Genomic DNA, 15,778 nt, shown 5'->3' on the forward strand with positions numbered 1-15,778 from the left:
TTACTATCTTTGCTGCCTGATCTAATCAGGTCTTACCTACAGATGGCTGCCTGGCCCGGCCAGGTCTTATAACAGAGTTTGGGCTATTGGAGTCGCCTTGGTCTATCCACAGCCTCATACGCATCGTATTATGCAATGCATCATATTCGTGAAACTAATGCAATCATCCTACTAGACTCATTATGATGCATGACATATGCTCAACATAGTTTAGTTCTGAAAAGAGAAGTTCCACTCACCATTGGCTGACTCTGTACTAACTCTGCACGTTCTGAAACAGTGCTCACTGCTGCTTTCTGGGGTTCCTTTGGTCCGTACCTACACAGGTAGACTCAACTGCGGGACCAAACTAACTCAAGAACAGCTCTCAGAAACTCCCCAAAAACCCTCTAAATGATCCTTAAACAAGCACATAAAACATGCAAAAGGAAGCTGGACAGGGTACGTTCGGCGGCAGGTTCGGCGGCCGAAACCCCTCTCCAGAGACGAAACTCATGCATGTTCGGCGGCACCTTCAGCAGCCGAAAGTCTCGTCCAGAGACGAAACTCAACCTTCGGCGGCACTTTCGGCGGCCGAACCTTGCCTCCAGAGACGAAAGTCCCAAGTTTCGGGGGCAAGCTTTGGCAGCCGAAACTGCCTCCATAAGGGGTTCGGCGGCCGAACCTTCCTTCGGCGGCCGAACCTGGTTTTGCCCGCTGGGCAGAACCCTGCTCTGTTTCATGCAACCTTTTCCCAAACTCCGCTCAACATGCATATCAACTACTCCCAACTAGAATATACACATATATATGCACAAAGAGGTCTAAAACTATCCTAAAACCCCAAACAAACATAGCACATAACACTCAAACATGCTTGAACACCAAAGATCACCAAAAACCTCACCTAAACCTAAACATGCATACTACCCACACAACCTTCATAAAACCTTCCAAAAGCATCAAAGAAGCTCAGGATCTTCACTTACCTCTTCAGGAACTTGAGGATGAAGGATCCTAACGTGGAGATATGGAGAAATCCTCTCTCAAAGCTCCAAGCTTCAAAACTTGGTTATTTTGCTCAAATCTTCAAAACAACAACAAAACGCTTAAAAACTTTGAAGGATTTGGTGAAAAACATGAAAATCATCAAAGTCAACGTGAGAAGGTTTTGGCTCACCTTTGGCTGCAAGTGGAGGAGAAATATCCTCCTTCCACCGACCTTTGGCCCTTTTATAGGTGGCTGGCCAGACCACCTTCGGCAGCCGAACGTGAATCTGAAACCATGCAATGTTCGGCGGCCGAAAGTGACCTTCGGCGGCCGAACCTTTGCATTTCTCCCTTATTGCTTTTCTTTCAAAACTCATTTCCTTTAACACTTTAAACCATTCAAAACTCTTAAAACACACATGAAAACATATGTCTTACCCTTCTCGAGGGTTTCGACACCCGAGATTCCACCAGACGACAGGAATTCCGAGGCCGGACTCGAGCCGGGTATTACATCCTCTTTACTTAAAATCATCAAAACATTAAAACATTTCATGAAAACATGGTTTTACCCTTCTAGAGGTCTCCGACATCCGAGATTCCACCGGACGATAGGAATTCCGATATCAAAGTCTAGCCGGGTATTACAGTGATAAGAAGCTCTCAACTTTGAAGTTTATCTGGTTGTGATGATGAATAATAATTAATTGTTTGCAGCAGGAGTGGATTGGGTGCAAGATACTTTTAACAAATTGTTTACAATGGCATCACTGTAATATTTGTAGGGAATTTGGATACTTACCTCCGTCAAGAGCCACGTCGACCGCCTATGAGTGGATCCTGTGGACGCGTGGCTTTCTCCACTCTCATCAAATTCCATCTTGAAAAATTTACAATTTTGATGATTGGCCGACCTGCTCAATCGGCCGTCGTGCTCCACTAAACCCAAGTTCAAGACTTGCACTCGTTTTCAAGCTAGCCAACAGGGTCGAGCTCCTTTCAGTCTTGCTATTAGGGGAGAGCATAAATCGGTCTGAACCAAAAAACCGAACCGAACCGATCAATTTCGGTTTAATAGTTCGGTTAATCAGAAGGTTCGGTTCGGTTCGGTTAGTATTTTTTAATTTATTCGGTTTTCGGTTCGGTTCGGTTTAAATGTGTTAAATAACCGAAAAACCGATTTTATACATAGAAATATTGATTTTATATATATTTTTAAATTTTATATGGATTTTTATGGATTTTTTAAGTATTATTATTATGTATTCAAACAATATTTATTGATAAATTTATGTGAAATATTTATTAAATTATTCTACTGAAATTAAAATCAGAAAATTAAAAAAAATTACAGATTTTGATTTGAATCGAACTGAACCGAATCGATTTTTATCGGTTCGATTCAGTTCGGTTATATTTTTATAATCGGTTTTTTCGGTTTTTAATATTTTTATACTTTGATTTTTGGTTTTTTTGGTTCGGTTCAGTTCGGAACCGAACCGACCGATTGCACATCCCTACTTGCTATTCCGACTGGCCGACCATCCCATTTTCCCCAACTCATTTAATGAAGGGACAAAAGGAATAAACGGAACAGGAAAGAAGGAGACTTGTATCATCCACTTGAACCTCCACATTCACATACAGACGAAATGTCAAATCATAATTCTTATTGAAATTCATAGCAATTTGCAGACAGAGCGAAGAAAACGCTGAAGAGAGTGATGTGCTTGATTTCTTCATCCTCGGAAGGCATGCGTTATTGGAATTCAAGAGTACCCTAAAACGGCATCGTTAACTTGGAGAAGACCATCAACAGAAGGATTATCGCATCAAATTTATGAATAAGCCACGTGTAGGGACAAGGATTGGGATGCAACGAAACTTGATAGACTTGAAGACAGAGAGAAGCGTTCGATCCCAAGCCTCCCCTGCTAAGTCCTAAAAGCTAAAACCCTCGTTTCCTTTCTCCCTTTAAAGGATATGCCTTGCAGCAGTCACCCGCCGAGAAGCAGGAGCAAGAGCGACAAGAATGGGTATCGATTTTATCTACCTCAAGCTTCTCGTCAAGTTGTACCGATTTCTGGTGAGAAGGACCGGGAGCAAATTCAATGCAGTGATTCTGAAGTTGCTCTTCATGAGCAAGATTAACAAGCCTCCTCTTTCGCTCTCTCGTTTGACTCGTTTCATGAAGGGCAAGGAGGAAGACGACCTAAGAATTTGCTGTATATGTGTGCAATATCCAAAAAGCAATTGTGACCCACAATCAACTTTTGTGCAGGAGAAAGAAGGTCAATAACATGGCGAGACCCAGTTGCAGCTCTGATTCACACCGGCCACTGGCATGTCTCTGACTTCATTCAAATTATCTAACCCATTATCCTCGTATCCCAGCGGAAGGGACAGACGCCGAATTGAACGATGGCGAATTTCTCGGCGGAATCTTTGGCCTTGAGGTACTGAACATCGAATCGGTCAAATTCGAAGGACTCGCGCCATGGAGCGTTGGTGACGCCGGTCATCTCAAGATCGATGGCGATGAAATCGGCAGCACCGACATGGCTTGTTAGCTCGGAGAGTGCGGACTCGACGTTTGATTTGGTCACGTGCTTTAGAGGGAACGTCGAAGAAGAGGAAAAGGAGGTGTATGCATTCGAATCTTGAGGGCAGTCTGGCGATTCGACTAGAGATGCGAGACCGACTACTTCTTCCGACCTGTCCAGCTTGATCTGCTGGAACCTTCCCACTCAAAAGTTGATCACCGGGTGGTGTCTGCTTTAATTCTTGAAGGTTGTGGTTTCTTCGTTTGCAGACGTGGTGTTGGCTTCATCATATCTTCCTATCTGGCCCATTTCAGTGTTGCGCCGACCTCACGTGTTGGAGCTCAACCAGACCAGCGACTTCCTCCTCAGGTCGACGTGTCTTTGGCACCATCACGTCTGTCTATCTGGTCCATTTCTGCGTCGCGCCGACCTCATTTGTTGGAGCTTGACCAGACCAGCAACTTCCTTATCAGGTCGGCGCGTCTTTGGCAGCTCAAGCTCTTTCCACTCTTACTCTCCCTTTTTTTTTTTTTAGAGAAAAAAATTAAAATTTATACTCATAGACAAGTACTATGATCTGAGATTTTGCTTCACCAGGTTTCAAAGAAAAAATCAGCCGTAATAAAATCTAATAAATATTAAAACAAACTATCTGAAATACTATCAAAATATTCTTTAATACAATGAACCTTTCTTTTCAGCTGGATTATTCGCTCAAACTTTCATATCTCATGTGGATCTCAATGGGTGGATCTGGAAACTTTAGAGATAGTAAAATCTCTTTCGTTTCCCACAGACGGCGCCAATTGATAAATCTTTTTCTCCATAATAGATCTGGTTTTCTTCTTGGTCCATCATATGGGTCCATCAAATGGGTCTCTCAATATTCTATTTGACGAAGGGACCTGCAAAATAGGGAAAAATGGTCAGGGGTCTACCGAGGATGCCCGGCGCCAATTGATAAATCTTTTTCTCCATAATAGATCTGGTTTTCTTCTTGGTCCATCATATGGGTCCATCATCAAATGGGTCTCTCAATGTTCTATTTGACGAAGGGACCTGCAAAATAGGGAAAAATGGTCAAGGGTCTACCGAGGATGCCCCTGGTGGAGACCCTCCGACGCCCAAGTCAGGTTTATGATATAATATTTCATGGATAGGCCCGAGTTTCAGATAAAATATGGAGGCCCTCCAGAAGAAGAAGAAGAAGAAGAGAGAAAAGAAGAGAGCTTGCCTTTTTTCTTGCCCCCCCACATCTATAATGCTACCTGTCTGTGTCCTTCAGGCCCGTACGTACAGACGTGTCAGGCCCTTCTCTACGCAAGCGGCCATTTAATTCACCCTGGCACGCATGCGAACAAGGTTGGTGAGTGATTGGGCCTACTCCCCTATTGGGCTTATGCTCGTATCTGATTCGGATTGCCCTGGGTCGCTGGTCCAGGCTCGTGAAGTCGAGCCGTCTTTCAAGCATATGATCTGATGGGATTTAGACCTGTGGCCTTCTTTTGAATCCGACCTTATTTCTGGATTAGGAAAGATCTGGAGGTTATCATTTTCTATAAAGAATAATTTTTAAAAAATAATATATTTTCTATTATTTAATTATATATATAATATTAGCGAAGATTTTTAAATTATAAAAATAACTAATGTTGTGAAATCCGATCCGATTAATAAACCAATGAAAATAAAAGGTTAGGAGTTTAAAGTTTAAGCAGAGTCAAATTGTTGAATCGATAGTATATTATTAAATAAATATTATAAAATTAATAATAATAATTAATGGTTTTGTATATTTCTATAAATAACTATTAAAATAACTTTACTAAATTTTAAAATTCATATATTTTTAAAAAATAATTTAAAACTTTATATAATTATTTTCAATTATATCTGATAAAGAAAATTTTAAAATTAAAATTTATAATAACGAATGAATAATAAATATTATCATATTAAAATTATATAAATCATCTAAACAAAAATTTATGTATTTTTTAATCAATATGAGATGATAAAATAATGTAATAATGTAATTTAACTAATAAAATAAATAATTAATAATATCAATTATTTAAATTATTATTATTATTTCTTTCATGTTGGTAGTGGTGACATAAGCATTGAAAACAATTTACTATAGATCAATTGTTGAAAAACTAATTGAGAAAGCAAGTACCCTGTAAGGTGTTGAGATGTCAGATGTTGGCCAAAAGTCTAGGGATCGATTTCTGAGTAATCGAACCATTTCTTTTTTACTAAAACAAAATCTATCTACCAGCGTAATTCAACTCGAGTATCGACTCGATCTTCATTTATAAAATCGAGCTTGAATTCGATTTGATTTTTATTTATAAATTCAAACTCAATTTATAAAATAAATATTAAATTTGAGTTTAAATTTATAATAAACTCATTTATCAAATTAACAAATGAATTCAAACTTAATGTAAAAATTTCAAATTTAAACTCATTTAAATTTAAATTTAATTTTAATTATATTATAAATAAGTTTAATATCATTCAAATTTATTTAAATTATAAATAAATTTAAATTAAAAATTAAATTTAAATTATAAAATTATTAAAAAATTATTAAATTAAATTTTTTTATTTAATTAAAATCTCTAGTATTCAAAACGGGGAGACTTTTAATTTTTTTATTAGTCATCTGCTATCTACATATTGTTGAAGATTTTTCTTATCTTATTAATTAACTAGAGTTAATTGAGAGCATTATTTTGAAACGTGAAAATAGTTTATATGTAAAAAAATAATAAAATATTTTTTTGGATTACTTAAATTTTCAAATTTTAATTTAAAAATTTAATTAAAATTACAGTCAAAGTTAATTGGCTAAAATAACAATAATAAATAAATAACTTTGTCCGTGAGATTTGGCTCCAAACATAAATCTTTATGAAGAGTTTTCGCCAAACATCATAATTTATTTTCTAAAAAAAAAAAAAAAAATTAAAACAAAAAACTCGTGACATTGCCAAACAACATGAAACTTTTTTTTTTTTCAATTCTCCGTCGATCAGTTCAAAGAATGAACTCAGTTCCAAGAATACAACACAGAGAGCAGCAGAATCAATTCATAGGCAAAAACAACCAGGGATTCACATTTCATCTTTCCCTGCTCTACAGCTTATTAGAGAACATTCGAAGGTTCAAAATACTCGTAAAATTAAAGATTAAAACTACAACATATGAAACATGCGAGTATAAAAAAAGTCATGAGAACATTCACAAAGCCCTTGATTCTAAAAGTGATTATTATATATTCTTTACCCACAAGCTTGAAAAAGGAGGGTGCTACCGTTTGACAGGCTTATAAAGCACAACAGTTACAAATTTGGACTGGAATCTATGAGTCAGTCCCAAAGCAACTAGAGACTGGGATGCCCATCCTTTCTCTATAAAAAGGTGGTTGAGCACAACATGTTGGGGCTTCGATGATGAAGAATCTTCATTTGAATTCTCCATATCGAGGACTGTAAGATGTAGCTGTTGTGGAACAACTAACGGCTCTTTGGCAAAATCTTCCTCGGTCGGAAATGACTGACCATAAGTGGAGTCTGGAGAAGGTGGAACCTCAAATTCAGCCACGCTATCTAGGTTTTCTGGCACATTGTTCTGCTAGCAGTAACAAAACAGTTTCAGTAAACAAACATATTGACATTCTACCTTCTTGCGTGGCATTAAAAAATAATGTTCCATGGAACAAAACAAGTTTAATGAGTCCTTTATTCATTGAAATTATAGTCTTTTGTAACTGCTCATATTAGAAGGATTTCTACGAATTATAACTAAATATGATTATGCAAAAATAAAAGTAAGCAGGATACACGACACCACTTCCTAAGAATTCAAAATGACTTGGCAGAAGAAGATATACAAGTACAAAGATAATACCAATTGGAGAACAGTTTCACCGGTAAAAATACAGCACGCAAGTTAATCAGCCAGGTTATAAGGAAAAAGAAATTCATGGTAGCTAGCTACATTAAACCAGCTCAACCCTAGTTCTCTGATTATTGTTTGCTAGTTCAAGCCTAATTGAAATCAACTACATAAACATACAACTAAAATGTAGCCATATCCTCGTTGCTAGTGTCCCTATAATTTAATGGAGCACAAACTTGCTATTTGGGGCGTTCTGATGAGACCATCAAGGCACAATTCTTCTACTACTATGCTTTATTTCTTCACTGTCTACACCAGGTTTTCAAAATGTTCAGAGTTTGAAATAAGGAGTTCGGGGCCAGAAGCAAATTTGCAGCAATATAGAGAGAAAATAAGGATGCAAAGGTGCACAACGGTACAGAGAATCTGCTCAGAGGTTTAGCAATCCTCCAATTACCAACAGTTGAAAACATATAAAGCTTGTTTCATAAATGTCACATTGGCCCCTCAATTTGCAATTGCTTTTTAGTTGGAAGATAAATAGAGGGTTTTTTACACCACAGCACCAGTAATTCCAATCCACAGCCACCATCAACAGCACCTACTCTATCAACCTTGCATCACAACTGGCACTAGTATATCACTTGACCCACTCAATGCGAAAGAAGCATAGGCAGGCTAAGTAGAGCAGTAGTAGTTGGTCTCAGGGGACTGTTATTTTGGAGGGAGAATTGATTATGAGTTGTAGGTGGTTAGGAGAAGTCAAAGATGGTTATAGGACCTGATGTGATAGGCAGTTATTGTAACTAGTATAAATAGTGAAGCATACATGTAGAAGAGATTATCTGGAAATTGAATGCAGTATCACATATTTCACTCTTCTCTCCATCTTTCCAACTATATTCTACACTATTCTCCTTCCTCTACAAGAGAATACCTGTTCTGTTTAGTTGAAACCCTAATTCTATGGCTGCTGCTGACAATTTGCATTCAGAATTTTTGAAGAATAACTACCGTAGCACTTGCAAACATAAATTTGTTTGACTAAATTTGACCAACACAAACCATACCTTCTTTGGTCAAGTGAATAGATAGAGAACTACATATTTCTTGCTACTAAACAAGCTCTAGGTGATGTAGAACCAAGATGAATAACCATAGAAGATAAGCAACAATTTTAAAATTTTATTAATTCTCAAAATCATTTGTCAATATCAATAATAATAAGCTCTTTTAAAATATTTAGATGATATAGGTAATTATTGTATGATAAATAGCCCTATTAGTACTACAATTAGGTATAACAAAATAAGAAAAGATTAAAACCAACACTAACTAGGAAATACTAAACCTAGTTACCTCTTAAATATTCCTAAAAAATAAAAATCTGAACATCTTAATTTTGCAATGAAAAATTAAATCAACATCAATCTTAAAATGAGTCTTCCTTGATTGCATCATTTTCCACTGATAGAAGAAAACTCAACCTTAAGTTTTGTAGTCCTGAAAAATAAGGAATGGATTTAATTGATGAAAAAAATAATGGATGGTAGCAATAACATTGAAATGAAGAACTCTATTCTTTTTGTCACATCCTTGAAAAGATCTAAACATATAAACTTAGTCACAATTACTGTTGAAAGGCTCTTAATCTAATAGAAACAAAAGACTTAACCACATCTTCAATTTCCATTGTTGTCTCCATGGCTTGATTTTCCTCCTTCCCTAGTATACATTCCCCAAGCTTTCCTTGCTCATTCTCAGCAGCTTCTTTCTCTAGAATAGGTTCTTCCAACTCAATCTTATTATTTCGATTTCAACATGCAAAGGATTAAGCATGGTTTCAAATTGCGGTTGCAACCACAAAATGTTAAAACAGGCCTATCACAGTCATAACGTAACGGTAAAAGCCTGCTACTACGCTTTTTTTTTTTTGAAAATTTTGCAAAGTCAATGAAATTAGCAATTATTTAAAGATATTAATTAAAACGAAATTATATAACTCAATAATAAATATAAATGTATTAAATAAACACAAAATCCATAATTTTTAAAAATCCTACATAATAACCAACCTCAACTACCACTAGAATGAGTGTTTAGCATTTACATTATGCAAAATCATTTACATTATTCGAAGAACACTACATTTTAATTTAAGGGCATGTACTTTTTATACTTTCTACATATTTTTCATAATTTTTTAATCTTGTAAATTCTACATTTATATTTTATACTTAACACTTAGGTACCATTTATTATAACTTATAAGAACATAAAACTTAATTTAATAATTGGTAGTAATGATATTAGGTTATAATTATAAACTTCAAAAGTTCTAAAATTCCAATTTAACACTCTAACTCCTAATTATTTTTATTTATACATTCACTAAAAATTAAAAAAATTCAAAAATATCTAAAAAATTGGTGAAAAAATAAGAAAATAAACTTAAATTCTAAATTTCTAATTTAAGTTATCTAGTATTCTAACTTCTAATTATCTTTACTTATGAATTCACTAAAAATGATTAAAAAATATCTAAAAATTGTTAACAAATAACAAAAGCTAACCTTTTGCACAATAGAACTTCAAAACCACTTAGTATCTTGGATGATTTGAGCTCTTCAACACAAGAATTTGTAGAAATATTGATTAATAGCACTTGAAATGTCTTAAATTTGAGTGAAACTTTAGAGAAAGTAGAGAGAAATAAGAAAAAGGGTGAACTCTGGCTTGGGAGGAAAGTGGAGGGCTTCAAAATGTGAAGAGAAAAATGTCTTCTATATTCAATAATTCATACACCACATGCAAGCTGTCTCCTCCTGCAGCAATTTTAAAGATCTACCCATCAAATGAAAGTAACTGCCATTATGGCCATTAAGTCGTGACCTACAATGATCATGACCGTTGTATGACGGCCTAACAACCGTTACCAACACAATTTTTTTCTCGCTATAAAATAATGACTTTAACGGCCATGGCTCCTTTGAAACTTTTAAATAACGGCCGTTATGTAATATTCTTAAAACCATGGGATTAAGAATGAAAAGTTGGAACCTCCAAGTTTCTTTTCTTCTTCTTCGTTATGAAATTCTTTTCTTGCATACTTTTGGGTTGTAACTATATTTTCAAGGACTCTTGATATTAGTGTCGATCTTTGCTTTTAGTTTAGCAAAAGTTTCAGTCTCACATTTTTCTTGAAAAAAAAATATTTGAACAATCATCACTAAACAACTAGCACTTAGTGGTGCCTAAATAAAAGAAGCTCTCCATTATGCTTGTTGAGATATATAGTCATTTTTTCATGCTTCAAGTTTTCTCTCCCTAATTCATAGTTCAAAGGTATGTCCATTCTTCCATACTTCACTCTCCTTAACTCAATAAAAACTTTCAAATATAAACTGCAATTCCAAGATGAGAAAAGCTTTGCATGTAAACTACAAGTCTTGCACTTGTGGTCCCCTTTTCTGATGACTAACAACTACAAGTTTCCATTTTACTTATCTCGTTTACCTTTTCTCCTTTGTTTATCTGCTTCTCTCTACATTTCCCCATCTAAGAAAATTAACTATCATAAAACTTTATTTCTCTCTTTTCTTCTATTTCATCCTAATATTTTTTGTATTCTCCCCCTCCTTTTTGCTCTACATCAATTTGAACTTCACTTACAAAGCATGATAGCAGTTTTTGGAAATTGGCACCTTAATTTAATTACCTGCACACCTTCTTTGCACTTTAAAACTTATTTAGTGCATAGCACAACTAGGATTTGCTTCTTCCTTTACTTCCAATTCCATGGAAGACCTTGGTATTGAACTCTCCATCTATCTCAGCACTATTAGTAAAACCTCAATGTGCCCATATATTCAAAGTCACCAATTGCCTATCTCTTCATTCCCATCATTCAAATGCTTGAAATACACTTGGAAAGCCCTAAGTGCTCTTGATGTTTCCATTCAATCTCAAATTCCCACTATTAATTTCTCCTAACAAATTGACTTTTTGCAAGATAATGGTCACTACCAATCCAATTATATTGGTAGAATTTACAATTTTTTAAAAGAACAGAAAAGAAAAGAAGAAAAAACAGTACCTACATTTTGTTTGCTTAAAGGAATAAGAGATATATAGAAGCAACTATTGAGCAACTGCAATCTAATGAAAAATGATGATTTTCTGCAACTCGCAGAAAGAAGAAAGTTCACCAAAAACTTGCACACTGTTGATCAACAGCTTGAAAAGTTAGTTGTTCACGCCAATACTTTTAACAATCAATCTGATTCTAAAATTGACATTAAGGAATCTTGGAATTGCCAATGACATGAGCACATCTAAACTTGCATAACAATGTATTGCTCTAGATGGTGCCTCTTAAACATGTCACTAGAGTTGTCCCAAACCTCTGGCAACAATTTCCCATGTTCCAGCCAATTCAGCACAACCAATAAGACAAAATTCTAGAGCGTGCACACACACACACACAAAAGAAAAGAAAAAAAAAAAAGAAAAGGAAAGGAAAAGGGGAAATCCAGTGTCGGAGTCAGAGAATCAAGCACAGGGCTATAGATACTTACATTAACGTCAAGAAGATTACAAACACAGCCCATCTCATCAGCTACAAAAGGAAGATCTGGAATATATCTCCACTCCCCATCTACAATGAACTTATAATGGTATATCCCTGATGGAAGGACCATTAGAATAGAGTGATCCTTACCAGATCTTTGCAATTGCTTCCTGCAACCAGATCATAATCTGTTCATATACATATACACAATTCTCTAATTTTTAATCTGCATTAGCTTCTCCGATCTTCTAATAATAAACAACGGCTACATTACCTAGACATCCAGTTATCCCAAGATCCTTCCAAAAACACTTCATTGCCACCATAGTTCCAGGAGATTATGGTTGGGATACCTTGCTCAGAAGGATGATCAACAACTCTAGGAGACTCATTTCTCCACATCTGATTTAGAAAAGGAGGGCCGTCAGGCCTCTGCAAGGGAGCTACAGGAACCTGAAAATTCACAAAACAGAAAATGCCTATCAACCCCAATGACAGATCAACAGAAGTATAGAAAACGAAAATAATTATTTATATCAAAATTTGTAAATATTTAGTCAAGTTTTTGCTTTTTGCATTATAGCTTTTATCAATTACTTGGCACGATATTCACAAATATGAAACAAACAGAATCGAAAACAAAACCTGAGGAGCGAACAGAAGAGGAGAAGCGGAACGAGCAGGGCTGTGAGGCGGCGTCGTATTACTGTAAATATTGTTACTATTGTTGCTAATATTAGTCACGGAATCAGAAGAAACAACTGCAGCTGCTTGATGAGAATAGGCGGCTTGGATGATTGATTCACCGTTGGATCCGTTTTCATCAGCCCTATTTCCTCCTCCTTCTCTCCCGTTTACATTTCCCATCTACACTCTTCCTCACAAATCAAAATTTCTCTTTCTGTAATCTCAACATAAACTTTCTTCAGAACACCACCACCGGCACCGCCGCCGTCTCAACGGAAACACGCTATCGGTCTGTGAGTGTGCACTTGTACTAGAGATTTACCAAAATGTCAGGTAGGAGAAACGTGGTTGTCCAGAATGGCGCGAGGAAGATGAGATTTGGATATGTATGCTGATGAATTTGGGTTTGTTTATTTATTTTTAATTAATTTTTCTGTTGGCGTAAATGATAATAACAACGGCGCATTATGTGTAAATTTAGAAGAAAAGTTTATACGGAAAAAAATTGAGAGTAGTTGCAGAGAGAGATTGTTCTGATCCAAAGAAACTCGATAACTTTTCAAGTTGCAATCTCAAACATGTAAATGGATAACGATAGAGGATATACTTAAGTAAGGACCATCTCATTTTGCTTTTGTGAGCTTTCCTTGGTAAGAAGTCAACTTCAGCCAATTCTTATTTATTTTTAATATAAATGGATTGAAAATCAAGCCCCTCAAAATTCGGCTGTTATATAGCTTTAGGTCGCTTCATTGTGTGTCTTGGACTAGAAATTTTGAATGTAGGTCAAGCATCTTCCACACATTCAGAAATAATGACCAGACACTTGTCATCTTAAACCAGCCTTTAAAGCTTCCCTTCCTGCCACAAAGCTTCTTCATCCCCAAGAAAGTGACACCAATCTTAGTTGCTAAGAAATTTGTATATGGAAAATAGATCCCATTCAAACTTAGAGCTATTATAGACCTTAGATACTTGAGAATTCTTAAACCTATTTAGCTATACTTGAGAATTTTTAAACTTAGATAGTCTCAAATATCTAGTAAAGATTGAACTCATTATCTTTCATTGTCGGATCTATATAACTACCATTTTAAAAATCAAAATTAATTCTCCTATCATTCCAAAAAGTTTTATTTCTCCTTAGTTTCATTGAGAAACATATGTCGGGCATATATGTAAAATTAAATCACTAAGAGTGTGCATTCTTATGGGTTGTCTGACCCCTGGCAATTCCAACTAAAGTTTGTCATTGTTGGCTTGACAACTTTGGTCTAGCCACCAAAGCCTCAGAGAAATCGTAGTCCACCTCTTAATCAGCCATCTTTGTCACTTGCCACATTCTAGAATACTAGTTATTATCCTCTATATGATTAACTATAGTGATAGTAATGGCCCTGCGCGTTGCCAACTTCTTATGTTTTGCTTGCTTCCTTTCTTTACCGTAAAGGACTCGTATTTGGACCTAAAGGAATACCCATTGAAAAAATGTTCTGAACGGAAAACTAATATACTATATTCTAAACTTGAGATAGCCAAACCACATTGTGCTCCTGATTGAATGCTAAGCGGTTACAATGAGTCCAAGTTGTGCAATAGATTAGTAAACGGGATATGGATAGGCTTGCCTACAATCTTCACCCATGATAGCCTAGAGAGCGTTAAGAGATTGGGCCATAGAAAGGGCCTACAAAAACTTGAAAGGGGAGGAGTTGTCTTTGATAATGTAGATGAGTATATCTTTCACTTAAAACTCTCCTACAATAGTGAAAGCATTAGGGAGAAAGGGAATTTTCCCACCACGCTAATATAGAAAGGGGTCAATAGAAAGGTTGAGTAGGTTTAGATAGGAAGTAAGTCTCTTTATTATTACTAGCTAGATGCTCAGTAGATGATTGTGCTTAGGTGAGATTCAGGGAGGAAAGTAGGGAATGACATGATGGGAGAAAGCAAGGACCGGGCATCCACTTAATCTGGTCAAATTACCATGTCTCCAATTCTTTAAAGCCAACCTGACTCTATACCATTGTTTGTTTTTCAAAATCTCATACATAAAGTAGACAGCAAAAATAAATAATCTTGAAGCCCAAATAAAGGCTAGGAATCACTAAAGAATTTATTGAATTAAATTATGTATAATTACCTTAGAGTGTACAAAATTTTTTTATTTTTGTACTTTTTTTTCACTAACAGGTTACAACAAACCATAATAATTCAAATTGATTACCTCCCGTAGTAATTCACACAAAGAAGAGAAGTTAAAAAAGGCAGCAACAATGGTCGAAACCTCTTGAAGCTAATGAGGGAGCCAATGAAGGAATTAGCTGAAAGAGGCAAAACTTGTGTTTTGATGCATTGTAGGGTTTCCGCCAACGCAAGGGGTTTATATCCCTTTGTGGTCGATTTGCATAGCCTCTTTCAACTTAATTTAACACATAAATATGCTGGTCTTTTTTTAATTATGAATCAGATCCAAGCATTCATAATGTCCATTGTAATTGTATTAACTAATAGGCCAAATACTTAAGCTTTTTTAGTTTATACTTAATATAATGAACTAAACAGTGTATTTTCCTCTTTTATTTAGGTTCCTTGACATTTAATGCTAATATATTTATAGTTATTTTATCTTAGATTTTTATTTTCATATACGTGTGACCCATTGAGCTTCTAGAATATTTTGGTTGCACGTAACTTATATTATAATTTAAAATTCATTCTCAATGAATCTATTTTATTTATATTATTTAATAATCAAGAGAGCTTCTAGCCATTCATCATGACTTTCAAAGTGCATGAAGATCAAATGTGGTTTGACTATAACCCTTCCGTATCTAATTATCATGCAATAAGCTTCTTTCACTCTTTTACATCAATTTTTATTGAATGTAAAATTTATTTCATATTTAATTGAATATTAAAATCTTTATTCTAATTATGTCTTTATAAATCTTATTCATTAAGGTATTTTACTCTAATTAGAGATTTATTTCAAAAAAAAAAAACAATAATTTCCTACTTGTTATTTGAGTTTGGTGAAACCCTTATTGATCATTTAATTATCTTCAAGTATTATATCTCATTACTAATCTCTCATCTT

General features: G+C 35.3%; 1 protein-coding gene across 1 annotated transcript; it reads right to left on the reverse strand.

Annotated features, from left to right (window-relative positions):
• Positions 1 to 6,613: 6,613 nt before the first annotated feature.
• LOC110608343 (SNF1-related protein kinase regulatory subunit beta-1) lies at positions 6,614 to 13,241 on the reverse strand. The gene is made up of 4 exons (XM_043950880.1): positions 12,637 to 13,241; positions 12,266 to 12,444; positions 11,999 to 12,161; positions 6,614 to 7,151 (listed from the first exon to the last, which is right to left on the reverse strand). Exons 1-4 carry the CDS (start codon positions 12,856 to 12,858, stop codon positions 6,831 to 6,833), a joined length of 885 nt encoding a protein of 294 aa, XP_043806815.1. The 5' UTR covers positions 12,859 to 13,241; the 3' UTR covers positions 6,614 to 6,830.
• Positions 13,242 to 15,778: the final 2,537 nt, after the last annotated feature.

This window comes from Manihot esculenta, chromosome 1, assembly GCF_001659605.2.
Source record: "Manihot esculenta cultivar AM560-2 chromosome 1, M.esculenta_v8, whole genome shotgun sequence".
Lineage (NCBI taxonomy): Eukaryota > Viridiplantae > Streptophyta > Magnoliopsida > Malpighiales > Euphorbiaceae > Manihot > Manihot esculenta.

What these genes read in the sequence shown, in the direction of transcription:
- LOC110608343 (XM_043950880.1), bottom strand. Translation starts at nt 12,858, where the DNA reads ATGGGAAATGTAAACGGGAGAGAAGGAGGAGGAAATAGGGCTGATGAA. An exon ending in CTCTTCTGTTCGCTCCTCAG is followed by an intron (nt 12,445 to 12,636) that starts GTTTTGTTTTCG and finishes GTGAATTTTCAG; the next exon opens with GTTCCTGTAGCTCCCTTGCA. An exon ending in GTAATCTTCTTGACGTTAAT is followed by an intron (nt 7,152 to 11,998) that starts GTAAGTATCTAT and finishes TACTGCTAGCAG; the next exon opens with AACAATGTGCCAGAAAACCT.